This window comes from Chelonia mydas, chromosome 2 (genome assembly GCF_015237465.2).
Source record: "Chelonia mydas isolate rCheMyd1 chromosome 2, rCheMyd1.pri.v2, whole genome shotgun sequence".
NCBI classification, from domain to species: Eukaryota; Metazoa; Chordata; order Testudines; family Cheloniidae; genus Chelonia; species Chelonia mydas.
In genome coordinates this window covers 224,971,426-224,994,083 of record NC_057850.1, presented here as the reverse complement: position 1 = coordinate 224,994,083, position 22,658 = coordinate 224,971,426, and the positions used below count along the sequence as shown (strand labels likewise).

At 38.6% G+C, this 22,658-nt stretch overlaps 1 protein-coding gene across 11 annotated transcripts in view; it reads left to right on the top strand.

Annotated features, from left to right (window-relative positions):
- NEBL (nebulette) overlaps positions 1-22,658 on the top strand; it is a 379,942-nt gene that overhangs the window by 250,866 nt on the left and 106,418 nt on the right. For 4 of the 11 annotated variants that reach the window (XM_037890824.2, XM_043541302.1, XM_043541300.1 and 1 more), the window contains exons 1-4: positions 2,839-2,997; positions 3,090-3,161; positions 14,650-14,754; positions 18,375-18,485. The exons of 2 other annotated variants lie outside the window; for them this stretch is intronic. In XM_037890824.2, the coding sequence (XP_037746752.1) occupies positions 2,941-2,997; positions 3,090-3,161; positions 14,650-14,754; positions 18,375-18,485 (345 nt within the window). In that variant the 5' untranslated portion in view covers positions 2,839-2,940. Of the gene's footprint in view, positions 1-2,814; positions 2,998-3,089; positions 3,162-14,649; positions 14,755-18,374; positions 18,486-22,658 lie in introns of those variants that run through there. 5 more of the 11 variants (XM_043541298.1, XM_043541299.1, XM_037890823.2 and 2 more) reach the window with 4 other exon arrangements.

Genomic DNA, 22,658 nt, shown 5'->3' with positions numbered 1-22,658 from the left:
GATTAAAAAAAATTAATCACGATTAATCACACTGTTAATAATAGAATACAATTTAAATATTTTTGGATGTTTTCTACATTTTCAAATATATTGATTTCAATTAACACAGAATACAAAGTGTACAGTGCTCACTTTGTATTTATTTTTAATTACAAGTATTTGCACAGTAAAAAAAACAAAAGAAATAGTATTTTTCAGTTCACCTAATACAAGTACTGTAGTGCAATCTCTTTATCATGAAAGTTGAACTTACAAATGTAGAGTTATGTAAAAAAAATGTCACCTGAAAGTGAGAACAGGTGTTCTCATGGCAGTGTTGTGGCTGGTGTCACACAATATTTACAGGCCCGAAGCACTAAAGATTCATATGTCCCTTCTTGCTTCTGCTCAATAACAATCCAAAGCAGTGCGGGCCGACGTATGTTCATTTTCATTATCCGAGTCAGATGCCACCAGCAGAAGGTTGATTTTCTTTTTTGGTGGTTCGGGTTCTGTAGATTCTGCATTGGAGTGTTGCTCTTTTAAGATTTCTGAGAGCATGCTCCAGACCTTGTCCCTCTCAGATTTTGGAAGGCACTTCAGATTCTTAAATCTTGGGTTGAGTGTTGTAGCTATCTTTAGAAATCTCACATCGGTACCTTCTTTGCGTTTTGTCAAATCTGCAGTGAAAGCGTTCTTAAAATGAACAACATGTGCTGGGTCATCGTCCAAGACTACTATAACATGAAATATATGGCAGAATGAGGGTAAAAGAGAGCACGGGACATACAATTCTCCCCCAAGGAGTTCAGTCACAAATTGAGTAACGCATAATTTTTATAACGAGTGTCATCAGCATGGAAACATGTCCTCTGGAATGGTGGCCGAAGGATGAAGGGACATACAAATGTTTAGCATATCTGGCACATAAGCTAGATAAGCTTATGTGCCAGATATGAGCTTACATAAGCTACAAAAGTGCCATGCGAATGCCTGTTCTCACTTTCAGGTGACATTATAAATAAGAAGAGGGCAGCAGTGTCTCCTGTAAATGTAAATAAACTTGTTTGTTTTAGTAATTGGCTGAACAAGAAGTAGGACTGGGTGGACTTGTAGGCTCTGGAGTTTTACATTGTTTTGTTTTTAGAGTGCAGTTATGTAAAAAAAAATCTACATTTGTAAGTTGCACGTTCACAACAAAGAGATTGCACTACAGTACTTGTATGAGGTGAATTGAGAAATACTATTTCTTTTGTTTATCGGTTTTACAGTGCAAAAATTTGTAATAAAAAATAATATACACTTTGATTTCAATTACAACGCAGAATACAATATATATGAAAATGTAGAAAAACACCCAACATATTTAATACATTTCGTTGGTATTCTGTTGTTTAGCAGTGTGATTAAAACTGTGATAAATTGCGATTAATTTGTTAATCGTAATTCATTTTTTTGAGTTTATCGCATGAGATAACTGCAATTAATCAACAGCCCTATATACAATACATTCTTACAGAACAACAGGTGAACTAATTTCCACAAGCAATAAGGCAGCTTCCATTCCAACAGAGCTGAGCTCATGAATTTATACAGCAAAGGTTCGTTCTGAGACTACAAATCTTGACAGACTTTAATTGTGAATGGTTACACAGGCTTTTAAGGAACTTGCATTATCTGTATGATCATGGTATGTTATCTTCTGTAGAGTGTTGGTATGTGTATGTATGTATGTATATTACTTTAGCTGACATAATGCATGAAGCATTTTAAGAATGTATAAAGTTTAATATAAAAAACATTTTCAGGAAAAAGAACGAGGAGTACTTGTGGCACCTTAGAGACTAACAAATCTATTTGAGCATAAGCTTTCGTGGGCTAAAGCCCACTTCATCAGATGCATACAGTGGAAAATACAGTAGGAAGATATATATACACACACACAGAGAACATGAAAAAATGGGGGTTGCCATACCAACTCTAATGAGAGTAATTGAGTAAGGTGGGCTATTATCAGCAGGAGAAAAAAAAAGTTTTGTAGTGATAATCAGGATGGCCCATTTCAAACAGTTGACAAGAAGGTGTGAGTAACAGTAGGGGGAAAATTATCATGGGGAAATAGTTTTTAGTTTGTGTAATGACTCATCCACTCCAAGTCTTTATTCAAGCCTAATTTAATGGTGTCCAGTTTACAAATTAATTCCAGTTCTGCAGTTTCTCGTTGGAGTCTGTTTTTGAAGGTTTTTTTGTTGAATAATTGCAACTTTTAAGTCTGTAATTGAGTGTCCAGGGAGGTTGAAGTTCTCTAACTGGTTTTTGAATGTTATAATTCTTGATGTCTGGTTTGTGTCCATTTATTAAGTGCACCAAAAGTAACATGTATTACATTCTGAAATTACATTTCATAAAGCAAATGTGAATTGTCCAGACTCTCTCTAGTAGAAAACTAAAGGTGTGTGTGCTTTTTCTGTATGAACTTTGTTTCGACGGAGTGAAAAAGATTTGTGACAGCTGGTTTGGAGTCTGTGATATCTTAAATGTTAGAACTAGATAGTTTCCCCATAATCTTAGGCTTCATGGCACCCGTTTTAGCCCGTTGATTTCATTAAATCATTTATCTTACATAGTTACTGAATTACAGTGCTTTAATTAAATGTGTCTTAGACATTTAGGAATAGTTTATTTGAATAGGTCATTTAATTATACTTTATCTGTAAGAAAGTATTAGCTGAGTTAGCAAGGCCATCTGTAATGCCTTTTAGTTCACTCACACCGAATTGTTCAGATAAAGACTTTCAAGTGCTGTCTAAATAAGGAAGAAGCCTTGGTAAGGTTAAGCTTAATGAAGGACACAAGAGAAGCATACACCCTCGACAAGTGGTAGAACATAAACCATTTGCTGCAGCAGTGGGCTTTTTCAATTTTTACCCCCTTGTTTTTCAAAAATATTAAAAAATAAGAATGCCTGTCCTTCAGGATTTCAGGGAGGATGAAAGCGAGGAGGAGGAAGAAGAAAGGGTGGGTGGCAGTGATAACTTTGAAAAGGTGCTTACTTCTTTTTTCACTGTTTTAGTTTAGTGATATTGAAATGCTTCCCCTTTCTTTTATAGGTGTTCCTTAAGCCTGTTATTGAGGACAGAAACATGGAACTGGCCAGAAGATGCACTGAAAATATAAGTGATGTAAGTGACTGTAACCATTTGTGTCCTTCAGTTATATTGCTTTCTTCTGAAGGTTTTATTTGTATTATTCTTATTTCTTCAGATTTATAAAATGTAGCTATAGGTGCCCATCCTAGGTTCTGGGTGCCTACTCAATAGATTAAAACATACAAAAGAATATAAATGGGCCCCAGGAATATGTGTATGAGGAAACTCCATTAAAATGTTACAGAATCTCATAAAGGCACTCAATTAACAAATTCCAAATGAGTTGTTTTAGAAATATAACGTATGTCTGCATTTGGCATGAACGCCTTGGATCAGATCCGTAGTGGGCATAAATTGGAGTAGCTCTGTTGGCTTCACTGAAGTAATATCAGCTTTATGTCAGCTGAGGATCTGGCCCCCTGAGTGAATTATGAAAGTGAAGCTTTGAGCTTGAGTTTGTATTTATTGTGGTGCCCCTCCTGGAAACTTGAATCCCAGGAGGAACTTTGCAACTGTGAACTAATTGGGGTTCTGTTTTTGATTAGACACAGAGTGACAGCTCTCCTTCATGGACTAAATATATATGGTGACTAACAGCAAAACAGCCCATTATATAAGAGATGGTGATTTGCCTCTAAAATAATCTTTCCAGCCAACTCTAGGCTGGGATGTTTTGGCAATTGATTGATTAGTAGGACTGCAAAGTGCGGGCTGGTTCATCTTGTATTGTAACATGATGCATAAACTTATCGTAGCATTATTGTCCAAGGTGAATAAGTATGTTGACCTTATGAGATTAATACATGCAGAAACTAGAGTATAGAGGATGCAGAAAATTCATTACTGGAGGACATTTATTAGGAAAGAATAGATGGCCGCTAGAAAAATGGTACATCTGGAATGTTTAGGAGCTATCATGCTGGGAAGAGAATGCAGCTTGACAGGGTCAAAACTTCTCTTGTGCCTGAACACTGGGTGGGAATACTTAAATCTTGGAGTGGGCTGAATATTGGATATAGCCTTAAGAGAAGCCAGTAAGGTGATTACCCAGTAACATCAAATTATCTTAAGAGGTAGTACAGGCTATTAATATTTTTATCAAAGGTACTGATGGTTACCTATGTGTTTTTATTTGGAAATGTACTGTATATGACACAATACCTGTGAAGTCAGGTAAAAGCCAAAGTAAAAATGAAGCATTAGGCTGACCTGAAATCCATTTATTGTTTCTGTACTACTTATTTCTAGATATGATTGCTGTTATAAAGGCAAAAAAATACCCTGAACAGTGTTGATAAACTATTTGTTTTAATTAGAAAGGAATTACTATTGAAAAGTATATCATTGGTGGTCGTGGTGGCTGTTGCTGCTGTTAATCAGTTGATAAATATTGTGGAGATATCTTTCTTTGATTTTTCTGTGAAGGTTTAGGGGCTAAGATGAATAAATGAGTTAAAATGAGGTTTCAGACCCTGTAATGGTTCAAAGATGTCGCTTTTGCTGAAAGAGTGTGTTAGATTTTCACTGAGATATGTGAAGCTTTCAAAGGATAATGATTCCTGTATGATGATGACATGAGAAATGCAATGTTCCAGAACCAATATAATTTCAAAGGGAATTCTCCCTATTAACATACTAAAATGGAACCCGCATTTTGGGCCTGATCCAATGCTCACTGAAATCATTGGATGTGTTTTTATTGGCTTTTATGGGTATTGGATCAGGTTCAAAGTGAATTTTTTTTAATCCCCCCAAACCTTCACCATAATTGAATTTTCACTATTACTAGAAAAGTCCTACAATACTCAGGGACAAAATTTCCCCTATCACTATACATCTTCATTCTAGGAATGGTGCCAGAACCTTTTGACCCTTTTTGGTTACAGGGGAGACACACAGCTGTGAAGGGTTTTTCGGGGGATTGTCTTCACTCACTTCTGGCAGCAACTGCACAAAGTTTGGGAACAGAGCTCAGTGAATATTCCAGTTTGCTTTTGGATCCAGCCATGTTCATAGTTCTTTACATTTGCTTTTTTTTTAAACGTTTGTGCAAAGTACTTTTTGTTTGCATGACTGTTTAGGGAGGAGCTATTATTCATGCAAATATGGAAATAGATCAGTGTATTCACTTGGTAATGAACAAAGTTGTACTTGAAAACCTGTGTGTGTGTGTGTGTGTGTATGTGTATAAATATAAATACATGCCCAAGTACATGCACTCAGAGGTTTCAGACCCAAATTTGCTCATTACATGTAGAAAGGAAAGGGACTGGAAATGAAGGTAATATGTATAAGTCCAACATAAGTGGGTTTCAATGACTTTGTGTGGCTTGCAGTTTTACCCTAAGGTGACCTTGTGACAGCAGCACATGACCTTGTGACTACAAGGCTGGGTTATTCCCTTTCCTTCCTTGCAAGGCTGTCAACGCAGATACTCTGTCAGAGTGCAATGGCATGATTGTTCATGGCTTGAGATATTGTGATCATATTATGTTCACCCTGAGTTCTTTATAATCTGACTTTAAATTGGCACTGTTATTTTTAAAGCCCTTTACGGCATGCAAGCCTTGGGTCTTGTATGAGAGGATATCCGTTCTCATGTTCCACTGTTTAACAGAGTTCAAGATGCCTTTAATTCTCACTTACGTTGGACTTATGTGTGTTACCTTCCTTTCCAGCCCCTTTCTTTTCCACATTTAAATTGGACCCCTTAATTTGTTGTTATTGTTTGTATTTTAAAAGGGGACACAGGGTGGTGTTATGGGGAAAGTAGGAAGCTGAATACAAATAAAGTTATTAAGCAAATTATCATAGTCCTTTCTGTAGAAGGGAAATAGCTTGCCTCTTGAATCATCATACTGCATTTCATATGTGCATGTTACTAATGTTTCTTTATCACCTGCAGCAAATTCCCTTTAAACATAATGCTACTTACCATCTAATTTGCCACATACTGTAGTCCAAATTGTAGTTCTTTCTAATTCAGCATCTCCTTGCCATCGGCTGGACGTGGTGAAGATTAGATCCTGCCAGGACTTTAATTACTGTTTTTCTCAATTAATAGTGTTTAATGATGGTTAATAAAAATTAATAGAAAATGCATTTGTTGCAGTTCTGGTTTCTTTTCTTTTAACTACAAAAGAATCTGAAGTACTACACTGTGGTTCTGAGAATTGTCAGTAGACTTGAGACAAAAAATTATTTATTGTTGGTTAAAATGAGAAAAGTAATTACGACCCAGTTAACTATTGTTTCAAGCTGCTTTTCTCAGTATTGGATAGAAAATGTGGATGCATGATAAACTGTGTCTTAATTAAATCCTCATTGAATATTTCATTGGTCTAATGTTTCAGAGTTTGACTTTTCATCTTAAGATTTATATCCAGTTTGAAACAAATTGTTCAGGATATAATTTGCTGTTGTTAAAAGCTAATACTAACCAATGTACAGTATACCAGTGTTTCCAGAGCCAGATTCTGCCCTCAGTTACACATGTGCAACTCTACGGACCATATCCATATGACTTCAGTAGGGCTGCATTGGTATAACTGACTGAATTGGATCTGGCAGAATTTGGTCCGTTTGACTCTTCTTTTGCAATTGTAGCCCACAACTACTCAGTGTAGTAGTTGTGCAGAACTGTTGTGCCTAAATGTGAAAACTTGTCATTTAAATGTTATATTTTTAAAATGGAAGCAATTTGAAAAACAATATGAAGTCATTAAGGGCCCAATCCAGCTCTTGTTGAAATCAATTTAAAGACTCACATTAACCCCAGTGGAAATTGGCTCAAGCCTTAAATTGTGATATATAAGGTCATGTTTTCCCATAAGAGGCCAATTTATCCAAAAAGGGGCCTTAAAAATCAGTATATCTTTGTCAACATCTGAATAAAAATAATTCACAGTGAATTTGGGGGAAAAATGTATACCTGTATATTTACCTAAGTGATGGCTGTATATGCAGCTTAATCTTAAAAAGTTTTAAGTATATTTTTAGCGTATTTCAAACAAATTCACAGGAACAATAACTTTCACTTTATTGATGGATTAGAGCTGTAGTAGGATGGTTTCCTGTTCTGAACACAGTGTCAGTGTTTTATTTTACACACTATATCATACATACATCCATAGCTTATACTAGTAGGCTGTTTAAGAGTCTTGAAGTGTGAAAGTTACATTTGTGTGTGTGTCTGTGTGTACACATATGTAGTGGAGATGCAAAAACTGTTACTTTTTAATGTTTTCTTTCAATATGGTACCTAGAGAAAAACTCAAATTCCACAGCAAGTCATAGATTTTCTGCTATTAACTTCAATAGCAATTGATATAAAGTAGCAGAATAGAAAACTATTGTGAATATTACTGTTAAAATCTTTGATTCCCATTTGTTGTAAAACAGAATTGTGGTGGTTTTAATATCCTGTGAAATAAGAGTCAAAGAGACACAAGGCCAAATGCAGAACTGGTGTAAAGAAAAGTATTTCCACAGAAGTTAGTTGAATTATGACCAATTATATCAAGGTGGGATTGTCCCAATGGGTTTATAATTATTAGTTAAAATTATACAAGTATAAAGGACACAAAAGGTATATATTTGGCCTGAGATTTTCAGAGGAGCCTAAAAAAGTTAGACATCCAACTACCATTGAAATTCAATGGGATTTGGGAGCCTAAGTCCCAAAGGAAGAATTTTTCATAATCATATCTTGTGAGGTCTAAGAGATCCAGTCATCCTTGCATAATACTTTGTAATGAATAGGAGGTCACTTGCAGACAAAAATTCACACTTGGCCAAATTAATATTGTACTCATCCAAATTTTAAACCCAAATTTGAATAAGAACATAAGCTTCTATGCTCATTTCTTCCAGTCCTTGCTTGTATTCACCACATATCCACACCATTTATGCTTCAGAAACTTCTTGCCTACTTCATACATATTTCAAGTGCAAAAATGTCACTACAGTATTCCGTATGTCCTTTTTCATCTTCCAGTTGCTTGATGCCAATTGATGCAAAAATGTCTGTAGCAGAACAGAACATCTAGGATCAAAATCTAATGTGAAGATCCTGTCTTATGTCCTGTCATAATTACCCACTCCAATCTTGCGCTCACAACCAGCACATTCTGATTGGGGCTTCTAGGAGCTGCCAAAATAAAACTAGACAAATTTCCCGTATTTCAAGCAGGTGACCATGAATGATATCACTCTCCTGAGGCTAACACAGAGAGATAAATCATAGAATATAGAACATCAGGGTTGGAAGGGACCTCAAGAGGTCATCTAGTCCAACCCCCTGCTCAAAGCAGGACCAAGTCCCCCAATTTTTGACCCAGATCCCTAAACGGCCCCCTCAAGTTTGAACTCGCAACCCTCGGTTTAGCAGACCAATGCTCAAACCGCTGAGCTATCCCTCCCCCCAATGATGTTGCTTGAATGGCATCAAAGCCCGGGCCCATTCACTGCAATGCTTTGTTCTGCAATGATTCTAGACTACTTGCTACTGACTTGGCATGGTAAAGTGTCCTACCATGGAGTTCGGAATAAGGTGCCCTCCCCAGAAACCTTTTGCAAAGGCTTTTAGAGTACTCCAGGAGAGTTTCATGGAGATGTCCCTGGAGGATTTCTGCTCCATCCCCAGACACATACTTTTCCAGTAGCTATAGTGGCCACGAATGCATCCCAAGTCTTCAGGGCAAATTAATCATTAAACACGCTTGCTTTTAAACCCTGTATTATATTTACAAAGGTACACTCACCAGAGGTGCCTTCTCCGGCTTCATGGTTTGGGACCCCGCCTTAGGAGTGTTGGGAGGATATTGGCTCCAGGGTGATGAACAGTTCCTGGCTGCCGGGGAGAAGGGATTCTCCGCTTGCCTGCTGTGCGCTATCTTCAACCTCCTCCTCCTCCTCCTTATCTTCCTCATCCACAAAATCCTCATCCCTGTTGTGTAAGACTCCCCCCTTGCAGGTGTCCACGGACAGTGGTGGGGTAGTGGTAGGGGGCCCCCCCTAGAATTGCATGCAGCTCATCATAGAAGTGGCATGTATGGAGCTCTGACCCGGAGCGACTGTTTGCCTCCTTTGTTTTTTGATAGGCTTGCCTGAGCTCCTTAATTTTCATGTGGCACTGCTGTGTGTCTCTGTTGTAGCCTTTGTCCATCATGCCCTTGGAGATTTTGGCATATATATTGGCATTTCATCTTTTGGAATGGAGTTCTGCCTGCACTGATTCTTCTCCCCTTACAGTGATCAGATCTAGTACCTCCCATTCGGTCCATGCTGTAGCTCTTTTGCGATTCTGGGACTGCATGGTCACCTGTGCTGATCAGCTGACCACGCTGGCAAAACAGGAAATGAAATTCAAAAGTTCCTGGGGCTTTTCCTGTCTACCTGGCCAGTGCATCTGAGTTGAGAGTGCTGTCCAGAGCGGTCAGAATGGAGCACTCTGGGATAGCTTGTATGATTTAGTTGGGGATGGGATGATTTAGTTGGGGATTGGTCCTGCTTTGAGCAGGGGGTTGGACTAGATGACCTCCTGAGGTCCCTTCAACCCTGATATTTGATGATTCTATGATAGCTCTCGGAGGCCAATACCGTCAAATTGTGTCCACACTACCCCAAATTTGACCCAGCGAGGTCAATTTTAGCACTAAACCCCTCGCCGGGGAGGAGTACAGAAATCGATTTTAAGAGCCCTTTAAGTCGACAAAACAGGCTTGGTCGTGTGGATGGGTGCAGGGTTAATTCGACCTAAATTCATAGTGTAGACCAGGGCTTAGAGACTAACATTCTCTAAGGTGCCACAAGTACTCCTCATTCTTTTTGCTGATACAGAATAACACAGCTACCACTCTGAAACCAGTCTCACCATGGAGTTACAGACAGTCCCCTTAGACACTCTAGTCTATCTTGCCACCCAGACAAACTGGATTTAGTGATAAATGGTCACTTGTCTTACACCAAAAATCACATCTCATTCAGGTTGCTTCTAGTTCCAAGAGACCAGTCATTTACCCCAGATCAGTTGGTACCTTAGCTCTTATACCAGAGACAGCGACTGTAGCCAATCCTGTAATAAACTATCTAAAATTTTATTAGGTAGGAAAAAGAAATAAGAGAGTTGTTTATAGGTTAAAGCAAGCAAATGTATACACACATATGAGTTACCATCTAACTCCTAAGAGTGACAGAGTTGTAGTGATCTGTCAAGTCAAAGTGTCTGTCAGGGCAAACCCAGAAGGCAGTCCCTGGGGATTTCTGGCTTCAGTTTAGAGTCTCTGGCCCTGTCAGAGTTCAAAGAGCCAAAAAGATTTCCTTCATTCAGCTTCTAAGTCCACAGGATGAGCTTCCTTGCACGCAGCATATTCCGGGTGTGATAGGGCTATTAATCAATCCTTTGTATTGCAGTATTTCTTGATGGCCCGTCTGACTTCGATAGTCCTTCTGGATGGGCATAGGATGATTCCCATGCATGGGTTCACAAGTTCAGAGCAAACCTTTTCAAAATTTATAAAGCAAAACTTACATATTTTCTTAGCATGGAATACCGACATTACAAGTGAGATTAATGCATACAGCAATTTACAAAGATTTCATATAATCTAAATACATTCTTAAAAGACTACTTATTTTGACTCAAATAGTCAAAAGACTACTTATTTTGAGCAAAACTAACACAGAAGTGAACTGGTCTGGTCTCCAACTATGAGTTTGTTAGTTCTTAGCAAATGCCTGCCGTCTTGGCAAGAGCTGGCATCTGGCCTGACAGCGTCACAGGCTGCATCATGGAATATTTCTTACCTGAAAATTTCCTTTCTGTTAGCAACATCTCCCTCAGTTTTACCCTCCCTAATGGCTCACTAGCCAAGGGGTCAGCTTTTTAGTTGGACAATTACTGTGCAGACAGTTGCCTGCTGTACAGTTAATGAGTTAGCATTTGATGATGATGATAGTATCTGTACACAAGTTTTAGAATGACTCATCTGGTGGCAAGCGGGAGAAGGAGGCATGGCCAGCACATGCTGTGCTGCAGTTTTGAACTGCCTCTGGAAATTGCTGAGTGAAGGGGAGCAGGCATAACAGAATTGTGGGAGATGCTACTTACAGAAATTATGGGGTAAGAAAATTTTTATTTTCTATTGCTCCGGCTGTGTTGCTTCTGTCAGCAAGTCTTCAGTGTATAAATGCAAGCTGCTACAGTGCAGAGTGTGAAAATGAGGTTAGAGAGATGAGAACAGAAGAGCTTAAGTCTAAATAATTCACTTTACATTGAACCATATTGATATCAATATTGAAAGAAACTTCAAGCAGTTAAGGTTGCTTAAGTGGAATACCTACCCACACACTTCCTTAAAAACAAGGAAAGTTCAGTTGAGCTATCCTTCTTTAAATGTATGTTAATCCTTTCACATTACATTCACCATCTTCACTAACTTATTCTGTCCCTCTATAAATAAGTCCCATTCACCTCCAGCATAGTCAGTAACACCATACACATTCCTCACAATCACACTGTAACACAAAACATTAACTCAGACCACAGCAACAATAACATAAATATTTGTTAGTTATCTATATCCCGATAAAGCCTATGATGTGGTGGTTTCTCATGGGAAAGTATGAGTTGAGACTTTATTTTTGTTGGGTTTCTAAAATAACTATTTTAGGGAAAGAAGATCCATTGCTTTGTTTTGTCATCATAGAATCATAGAATCATAGAATATCAGGGTTGGAAGGGACCCCAGAAGGTCATCTAGTCCAACCCCCTGCTCAAAGCAGGACCAAGTCCCAGTTAAATCATCCCAGCCAGGGCTTTGTCAAGCCTGACCTTAAAAACCTCTAAGGAAGGAGATTCTACCACCTCCCTAGGTAACGCATTCCAGTGTTTCACCACCCTCTTAGTGAAAAAGTTTTTCCTAATATCCAATCTAAACCTCCCCCATTGCAACTTGAGACCATTACTCCTCGTTCTGTCATCTGCTACCATTGAGAACAGTCTAGAGCCATCCTCTTTGGAACCCCCTTTCAGGTAGTTGAAAGCAGCTATCAAATCCCCCCTCATTCTTCTCTTCTGCAGACTAAACAATCCCAGCTCCCTCAGCCTCTCCTCATAAGTCATGTGCTCTAGACCCCTAATCATTTTTGTTGCCCTTCGCTGGACTCTTTCCAATTTATCCACATCCTTCTTGTAGTGTGGGGCCCAAAACTGGACACAGTACTCCAGATGAGGCCTCACCAGTGTCGAATAGAGGGGAACGATCACGTCCCTCGATCTGCTCGCTATGCCCCTACTTATACATCCCAAAATGCCATTGGCCTTCTTGGCAACAAGGGCACACTGCTGACTCATATCCAGCTTCTCGTCCACTGTCACCCCTAGGTCCTTTTCCGCAGAACTGCTGCCTAGCCATTCGGTCCCTAGTCTGTAGCGGTGCATTGGATTCTTCCATCCTAAGTGCAGGACCCTGCACTTATCCTTATTGAACCTCATTAGATTTCTTTTGGCCCAATCCTCCAATTTGTCTAGGTCCTTCTGTATCCTATCCCTCCCCTCCAGCGTATCTACCACTCCTCCCAGTTTAGTATCATCCGCAAATTTGCTGAGAGTGCAATCCACACCATCCTCCAGATCATTTATGAAGATATTGAACAAAACGGGCCCCAGGACCGACCCCTGGGGCACTCCACTTGACACCGGCTGCCAACTAGACATGGAGCCATTGATCACTACCCGTTGAGCCCGACAATCTAGCCAGCTTTCTACCCACCTTATAGTGCATTCATCCAGCCCATACTTCCTTAACTTGCTGACAAGAATGCTGTGGGAGACCGTGTCAAAAGCTTTGCTAAAGTCAAGAAACAATACATCCACTGCTTTCCCTTCATCCACAGAACCAGTAATCTCATCATAAAAGGCGATTAGATTAGTCAGGCATGACCTTCCCTTGGTGAATCCATGCTGACTGTTCCTGATCACTTTCCTCTCCTCTAAGTGCTTCAGTGCATCCTCCACCCCCACCTTGGTAGCAAAAATGATCTCCTGTGTGTGTGCAAAAGACTTTAGGAATGAGCTTATGACTTTTTTTTTCTGCCTTCAAGAAGAGTCTGACAACTGCACTACACAGCTATCTAGAAGACCTTGACTTCAAATGCTAGAGACTTTGGGGACAACATTTTGAAACCTGCCCCTCAGAATTTATTCATGGATCTTGGATACATAAAGACTGTAATTGCACGTTGTCAAGGTTCCTTCCCCACTCTGAACTCTAGGGTACAGATGTGGGGACCTGAATGCAAGACCCCCTAAGCTTATTCTTACCAGCTTAGGTTAAAACTTTCCCAGGGTATAAACTTTGCCTTGTCCTTGAACCGTATGCTGCCACCACCAAGCATTTTAAACAAAGAACAGGGAAAGAGTCCACTTGGAGATGTCTTCCCCCAAAATATCCCCCCAAGCCCTACACCCCCTTTCCTGGGGAAGGCTTGATAAGAATCCTCACCAATTTGTACAGGTGAACACAGACCCAAACCTTTGGGTCTTAAGAACAATGAAAAATCAGTCAGGTTCTTAGAAGAATTTTAATTAAAGAAAAGGTAAAAGAATCACCTCTGTAAAATCAGGATGGTAAATACCTTACAGGGAAATCAGATTCAAAACACAGAGAAACCCTCTGGGCAAAACCTTAAATTACAAAAAGACACAAAAGCAGGAATATACGTTCCATTCAGCAGAGCTTATTTTACCAGCCATTAAACAAAAGGAAATCTAATGCATTTCTAGCTAGATTACTTACTAATTAACAGGAATTGTGAGGTTGCATTCCTGATCTGTTCCCGGCAAAAGCATCACACAGACCGACAGACCCTTTGTTCCCCCCCCCTCCAGATCTGAAAGTATCTTATCCTCTTATTGGTCATTTTGGGTCAGGTGCCAGCGAGGTTACCTTAGCTTCTTAACCCTTTACAGGTGAAAGGGTTTTGCCTCTGGCCAGGAGGGATTTTATAGCACTGTATACAGAAAGGTGGTTACCCTTCCCTTTATATTTATGACACGTGCTGTGGGAAAATGAAGATTTTGTATTTGCAGTGTTTGTATATAGAAATTTAGAGGCTGTTTTTAATACTTTTGACTTGAAATCAGGGGGAGAAAACTCTCTTCAATACCCCCTTTCTTTCAAGATACTACAGGAACTGCAAGTAGTGGGTATAACAAATAATCCTGTGTTTTTCATATGTCATATAAAAGATTTTGTGATTTTTTTTTTTACATCATCTAGGTGCTCAGTGAACAAGTTCAAGTTTCTGTTATAACTTGATCTTCTTGCTGTTGTAGGTTTCTATTTGACGTTATCTGAGTGGTTTTTCTCTGTGGCTTACTTTGTTACATGATGTGGTGTTTACAAGCCACTTGGCACAGTATTTTAGTGTTCTGTCCAAATGAGTAGAATAAATCTAAAAAGGTAATTGTCTTTTTCTATTTTTAGGGTCAATTTAAATTCATTTTTTCTCTTTGTAGATCCACTATAAAGAAGAGTATGAAAAATCTAAAGGCAAGTTCACATTTGTATCTGACACCCCTCAGTTAAAACATGTGAAAAATATGAGTGCTTTTATTTCTGAGGTAAGATATAAAAGATTGCAGAATATTCTTCAGTACTTAGTTACCAGGAAAAAAGCCAACTAAGTTGAATATTGTGATTCTTGAGGGGGCAGATTGGGGAGTCTATTCATATCAAATAGCAAGAGAATCCAAAAGTTTTAGTGGGTTATAGGAGAGTCACTACTGTATGCAGTTTAAGTGTATAAAGGTAATTTAGTATTGTATAGCACCTTTCTTCTAGGATCCCACATCGTTTGACAAACATTAGATGTAAATAGTTCTGTGAGAGTAGATATTACCCCTTGTGAGCTAATGGACCTGCTCATTAGCCTGGGATAAACAATCAGCCATGCTTGGTTCTGTTTATGGTCTTTCCGCCAGGGCTCTGTTTATTCTCCAACTCAAAACAAAAAGAAATATAGAACAATTAGAAAAGCAATAGTCCTGGTCTTGACTGGAATTGTGGGACCCTCTGGCCTCCAGTAACTAAAGGGTCTGGACTTGCCCTCTTGAAGCCTTCTGCTGCAGCCACAGGAGACTGTGCGCTCAGCTGTCTCCTGGTCTCAGGCTCCCTCATGGAGGTGGGCTCTTCATTGATATCCTCCAGTGGGAATCAGACCCAATCATTAGCTGCTGTCCTGCTGGGTCAGCTGATTCCCTGCACCTGCCTGCTGGGCTTCCCTCCAGAACAGTGCCAGTTGGTCCCTACTCCCCCCAGCCCCTGAAGTGGTAGACCGCCCTGTTACACTCCCTTTCACAGATGGATGGACCAAGAGAAATCATTATTATTTGTTGTTTGTATTACAGTAATGACTAGGGCTCCACTGTGCTAGGTGCTATCCAGATACATAGAAATAGATAGTTCCTGCCTTGAGGAGCTTACAGTCTGAATAGCAAACAAAGAATAAGAGAAAGGGATAATAGGAAGTATTATCTTACAAGTGGAGAACTGAGGCACGGATCAGGTAAGTGGCTTGCTCAAGGTCACCCAGGAAGTTTGTGCCGAGCTGGGAATTGAACCCAAATCCTAGTCCATTGCCTTAACCACAAGGCCATCTTTCCTTCCTAGTGGCTTTGCATAAGACCATACAGTGGCATACCTGATATTAAATTCTAAGTATACTGACTCCAATTCCTATTTTCCATACTTACTAGACCAAATAAATGAACATCAACTCTTAACTGCACGCTATAACTATTATGGGCCACATTTTAACTCACAGTGGAAAAGTTTTCTCTCTCAACTCAAACTCCAGTAAAAATGTTTATAATTACATACTATACATATAGAACAAAATTTATTCGGAGTGTGGAGTACCTGTGCAAGGTCCCTCCATGCTACTTGGGGTGGGGAGAAGGACCATGGATGAAGTTGCCACGTAGTGCCCCCTTACATGCAATAGAAAGCTCCTCTTTTAATCTGCAGAGGGTAGCACAAAGTCCTTAGGCTGACATGAGAGAGTGGGAGCCTCTCACTGTTTCTGGGCTGGGGAGTTGATTTCACCCCTTCTGTACTCCCCACTTCTTAAATTTCCTTTCACCCTCCACCCTGTTGTTTTTTCCTCAATCTCTCTCCTCCTCGTCCCCACCCAACCAATTCTTTCAAAAAGAAACTCTTTCAACATACCACAGAACTTATTTTAAAGGGTTTATTCTTTCTGGAGTTCATCAGCTGAAGTAATGTCTTAATTCTGACAGTATCTATTGCTTTACATTTTGGGAAGAGCATATTACTTGTGTCAAGGGGTGGCATATTTTTCACTCTGGCAAGTAGGTTCAGTTCTTGGGCCAGTGAGTGTTAGGTACATTTTTCAGTCTGTGTGAGTCTGTAAATGTATGCATGCATACACACATATATGCAAGGTGCTACTGAGCCAAAAATATAGATTTCAGAAATGATTAGACCACCTCTTATTGACAACCACTTATGTCCTGGCACTAGGAAGAAATGTTCCTGAAGGCATGTTGTTGCATGAATGTATTTTTGTCTGTTTTGGGGGTGGAGAGTGAAAACTGGGAAGGGAGCCTTAGCAAAAGGAGTCAGCATATTACTGAGAATCAAAAGATCTGGGTTCCATTTCTGGTTCTGCCACTCACTCTGTGTGACTGTGGCAAAGTCTTTAACCTCTGGGTGCCTCAGTTTCTCATGTTTTGTATATAATGAACTGTGTCCAGTTATTCATATCTGAACTGAGATTTTTATATAATTCACATGCATTCCATATATTTTCTCTGAAACTTCAGTGCTGATTAGTTGTAAGTCTATATCAAATATAAAAGCATATGTTTGCTGCTTTACTGACATTTATCTTCATGTGTCAGGAATAGGTAGGATAACTCACAAGTGGAATAACCATAATGGAGTTATTCTGAATTTTCTAATTCAAACATAAATGTGATAACTGAGATAAGACATCATATAGCCTATAGAAGCCAAATATATGTGAAGCTGTTGCTGTTTTGTGCTATGTTGTTTAGTATCAAACGGCTACAGCATGTGGTGTTGCTGATTGTTAATAAAAGAACACTTAAAGATTTAATATATAACAAAAGTAAAAAAAAATTGCTTTTTGTTTCAAAAGTTTTTTAGAGTGCTGTTTAGGTAACATGTTTTGTTGCAGTGGTTGAATACGATAAAGTGATAGCTGACTAAGATTGTAAATTGCTGACCTCTAGTGTTCCATAGCCTTTGTTGGAGAATGTAGGTATTTTTAATATTGTATTTAGGCATCTTTTGTCAACTCACAAAAAAATCTGGGAAAAAACGAATTTTCTGGCAGTATTTTAAAAAACAATAATTCATGGGAATAACCAGAGTAATAAATAATTTGACATGGTCCAGTTGGTGTATGTCAATTAAATATGATAATGCATTTAAGATGGCATATTCCTGATATCAGTGATTATTTTTAAAGATTGTTTTATTAATTTAAAGTTCGTGCTCCTGACATACTTCGCTTCAGAGACAAAAACAGAAGCAAGTCAACAATTCTGTACTATGCTTCTGGCTTGCATCACTCTGTTCTGAGAAAGTTGCCATTGGGTTTTCTGTGCTTTGGTAATGACGCTTAGAAAATGCTACCTTTGAATGGTAGTGAAAACACAGGAGAAATAACAAGAAATTTTAAAACAATATTTGATGTAGAAATCTTAAGTAGAAATGAATAAACAAATTGTTGTCTTCATATTCTTGAATTCGCCGGTGAAGATTAATTAGTGCCTTTTATTGAGTGTCTCAGTGTTCCATTATTTGTTTCTCCACTGAACACAATGTGCAAAACTCCAGAAAACTGAAAATATGTAGAGAATTTTACTTTTTGGATCAAGAAGTGAATTAATAAGTGGCATATTTTTTTACTGACTTTGCTTGCCTCATTCAAGGCTTCCTTCAAAATTTCTTCAGTTTTAACTATCAGGCACATTACAGTGATTCATGGATTATATACACTAATCTGAAATATAAAGTGATTTGAAAATAAATGTGTATTCTTAAATTACTCTATAAGACTTTTCTAGGTCTTTTCCAGTACAAAGTTCTTTTGTACCATTTTACTTCAAAGTAAAACAAAGTGATTTGTTTAGTTACTATGTGATTCTCTTTGAAGTAATTCCTGCATTTTTTTGTCTTTTTTTCTTTCTAGGCAAAGTACAAAGGATCTGCTAAAAAAGACCTTTCCAATTCTCTGTATAAGCAGATGCCAGCCACAATTGACAGTGTGTTTGCAAGAGAAGTTACACAGCTTCAGAGCAAGGTAAAGTTTAAAAAACAATTATTTTTAGTTTTTACAGATTAATTATGCAACAGAACACTACTAACCCCAGTAGCTTTAAACTGATATTTTATTACATATATGATTCACAGGATCCATTTCTCACCTAGTGTATTGGCGTAGCTCCATTGATTTCAATGGAGGTACTGCATTTTACATCAGCTGAAGATCTGGCTCATTATGTTTAGTAAATAGCATTTGAAAAACAGTAAGTCATTCATCAATGCATACATTAATTATTCCATAAGATGTTGTTGCATAATGTATGTAAAAGAAGACAAATCAAAATTATGTTGCAATCTACATGATCCAAGTGCCATATTGGCATTGTAAGATTTTTATCAACTCCTTACTGATAATCTCACAGCCTAAAAATATAGCAGTCTGATTTTCAGAGGTGCTTGAGAACCCACATCTCCTACTGACTTCAGTTGAAATTGCAAATGTTCAGCATTTTTGAAAATTAGGCTATACATTTTCAGTGTTATTCATCAGATTCCTACCAGTTTGAGATAGAAGGCCTGACTTCATTATTTAGTCCATGTTTTTTTGCCAAAGCTCAGTTGTTCCCTGCAGTCTATTTTTAGTGCTTTCTTTAGTCCAGTTGTGTCATTCAGATGGCATTGAGGGTAGAAAGCACTTAAGAACCCAAAGGTTTTTCTTGTTGGAACTCCACAAGGCTAAATAGCAAAAAGTTGGTTTTGAACTCGTGCATTAAATCAGGGGTTCTCAAACTCGGGGTCGGGACCCCTCTGGGGGTCAAGAGATTATTACATGGGGGATCATGAGCTGTCAGCCTCCACCCCAAACCCTGCTTTGCCTCCAGCATTTATAATGGTGTTAAATATATTAAAAAGTGTTTTTAATTTATAAGGGGGGGTCTCACTCAGAGGCTTGCTATGTGAAAAAGGTCACCAGTACAAAAGTTTGAGAACCACTGCATTAAATGGATATCTAGAACTAAAGCTGTCTACCCACCAGGTATTTGCACATTTTAGGTATTGCTCCCCCCACTTTCCATCTTAAACACATTTTTGAGACTCTTTTGAGACCTACCAGACCAGCAAAAGCAAAAAGCATAACATGATGCAGCTTTCAAGTACCTGAAGGGGGGTTCCAAAGAAGATGGAGCTCAGCTGTTCTCAATGGTGGCAGATGACAGAAAAAGGAGCAATGGTCTCAAGTTGCAGTGGGGGAGGTCTAGGTTGGATATTAGGAAACAATATTTCACTAGGAGGGTGGTGAAGCACTGGGAATGGGTTACCTAGGGAGGTGGTGGAATCTCCATCCTTTGAGGTTTTTAAGGCCCGCTTGACAAAGCCCTGGCTGGGATGATTTAGTTAGTGTTGGTCCTGCTTTGAGCAGGAGGTGGAACTAGACGACCTCCTGAGGTCTCTTCTAACCCTAGTCTTCTATGATTCTATGAAGCAAAACCACACTGCCTATTTCATATTACATAAAATAAGTCAATCATTCTACAGACTGATGTTCTATGGAAGTACTTTAAAGACTGTAACCATTCCTTTTGCAAATGAAAGAAAATGTTCATAGTAAAAGGAAACACTGAAATTAGATGGAGGAAATAGGTTTTGCTTTGTAAACTTAATTATCAAGTCAGCATTCAAAACTCCACAATGGTGGCAATGTATCAGTCATGTCTGTAATAAGCAAATGTATTAATGTGAATTATATTTTACCTCTACTAGTTTGAAACAGAATACGTACTGCAGTAAGTTAATTCAGAACAGTAACTAAAATGACATCAACATGACATGTCATTATAACATGATTGATTATAAGACTAAGTAGTGTTGTTGTAGTCACGTTGGTCCCAGAATTTCAGAGACACAAGGTGGGTAAGATAATATCTTTTATTGGTCTGACTTCTGTTGGTGAGAAAGACAAGCCTTTGAGCTTACACAGAAGATATTATCTCACTCACCTTGTCTCACTGATTATAATAGTTACAGTTGAAATAAATTATAGATTATAATAGTGATAAAGTAATAAAATTGTATAATGCTTTTTAAACACTTGGTTTGATTTATAAAGCATTAGTTAACTAGTTTGCCATGGGACTCACTCCTGGATCCATTCCAAATGAGAATATTATACAGAAATTATGTTTTCATATTTCATGTACAAAATCATGTTCTCTTACACACCAGTGATGTTAAGGAAAGGATCTGAGACTAAAAATAAAAACATTTGAGTCAGGAAAAAAAATCACAAAAAAAATCAATAGGGCTGCCCTTTTCATATGACATTTATTGAAGATTTTGCTCAGCCATTCAATATTCCTAAAGAAATAAATATGCAATACAGTAGGTGCCATGCTATGTCACCAGTGCTTCCTTTGAAGTTTATAATATCCCCTTTTAAATGTACACACATTATAAATCATAACAGACCATAAAACCGAAGACTGCTGATATATTTTTCCAACTTGTGGTGTAAATCAATCCATCCTATAGAAAAAACCTGAGAAAGTGGTAAAATGACTTAAAAAAAAGTTTCAACTCAAGAGTTTTCAAGAAGGGGAAGAGGAGGTGGGGTGGTTACTTTGTTACAGAGCTGAATTTGAAATTGCTTTGAAGGAGCTCCTGAGGTATTCTCTCCTGGAAAATCTTCTTTACGGTATCCGAATCTAATCTATATTGTGTCTATCACTGTGGTATCTAGGAAGCAAATACAAAGTTTTTAAGCTTCAGTTTAGTCATGGTAGGATGATATTTGCTGCTGCTCCTCCCTCAGTGGGGTTATAGTTCAGTAGGCTGTCATTTTCTCCAAGGGACAATCTAAGAGGGGGAATGGGAGGGAGGGTTCACTGGCCATTGTGCTACCACTTGTCTTGTGGAAGGGCTATTAAAAACAGGGTGGAAAAGCTGTGCTCTCTTTCTGAAGGAGGTGATTGTTGGACCGTGATGGGGGTTGATTATAAATTTTAGACAATTTCCACGCTGACAGTAATAATTAGACACATTTGTCCAACGTTCTGAGTGGGCCAGAGATTACTTGGAGAAGTTGCATGGAAAATTCCTTGGTTTCAGACAGGACAGTGGCACCTAGAGAGGCCACTGCCCACCTACAGTCACCTTCCCCTGAACTCTGTGGGGGGGAAAGCCTGGCTCCACTAAAGTCACTGACAAAACTCCTATTGACTTTAGTGGAGCCAGATTTCACCCTGTAGAGTTCCAGCCACATAATAGTCATATGGAGGGGGTGCTACCATACTTGAGAGAGGGCATGATTATATGTTCTACTATGCTTCCTGTGCTTGCTGTTCAGGTTTGGCTGTATTTATACTTTTGCTTCCCTGTGTGATGTACAGCGGAGGCACAAATGTGACCAGCTTTGTTGGCTTTTATAACAACCCTTTTTACTCTTTGTTTTTCAATGTCTGGAAAATGGAAATCCATTCTAGCAAAATTTTAGAATTTTTGAAAACTTTTCCTTCCTGAATTGGAACAAAAAGTAAAAAATGTGAAATTTTCATGTGAAGGGATTTCTAGAAAATTTTCATTTGGGGGGAAATGAAACAGAATTTTTTGGCTTGTTAGCTGTCCATCTGGACAGTTCTTATCAATTTTACTTTCTCCCTGCAGGCAGTAAGTGGAATTGAGATGAGCCTTCCAGGTGAGCAACCAGGGAGCCATCATTTTGACTTTCCCATTGGAAAAACAGACATTTTCTAGCAAGCTGGAATTTTCCCACAGAAAATTTTGATTTTACAAAAATGGCATTTTCCACTGGAAAATTCCCAATGAACTCTAGTTTTGTGCCTTGTCTTTTTCAACGCTGAAAAACAACTCTGAGACCCCCCTCCCCAACATTTTTTTAAAAAGTATCACACACAAAGATAAAGCATTTCAAATGGCTCAAGGAAGGAAATGATGTAAGGAACATCATTAAAGATTGTACACATTCCATCACTTTGTTTCTACCATGACAAAAAAATTGTGCTGGTTATTCCTTGTCTGGAAAAAAAAGGACCCAAAGCAAATTGAAGATTAGGGCATGTCAGCAGACAATTTAATTTTCCTCTTTTGAGCAGTTGCTACATATGGATGTTTAATAATATTTTCTGCTTGTTTTGATGACGATGATAAATCAAGTGAATCTTAAGTCCCAGATTTGACTTCCAGGAGAGTCATA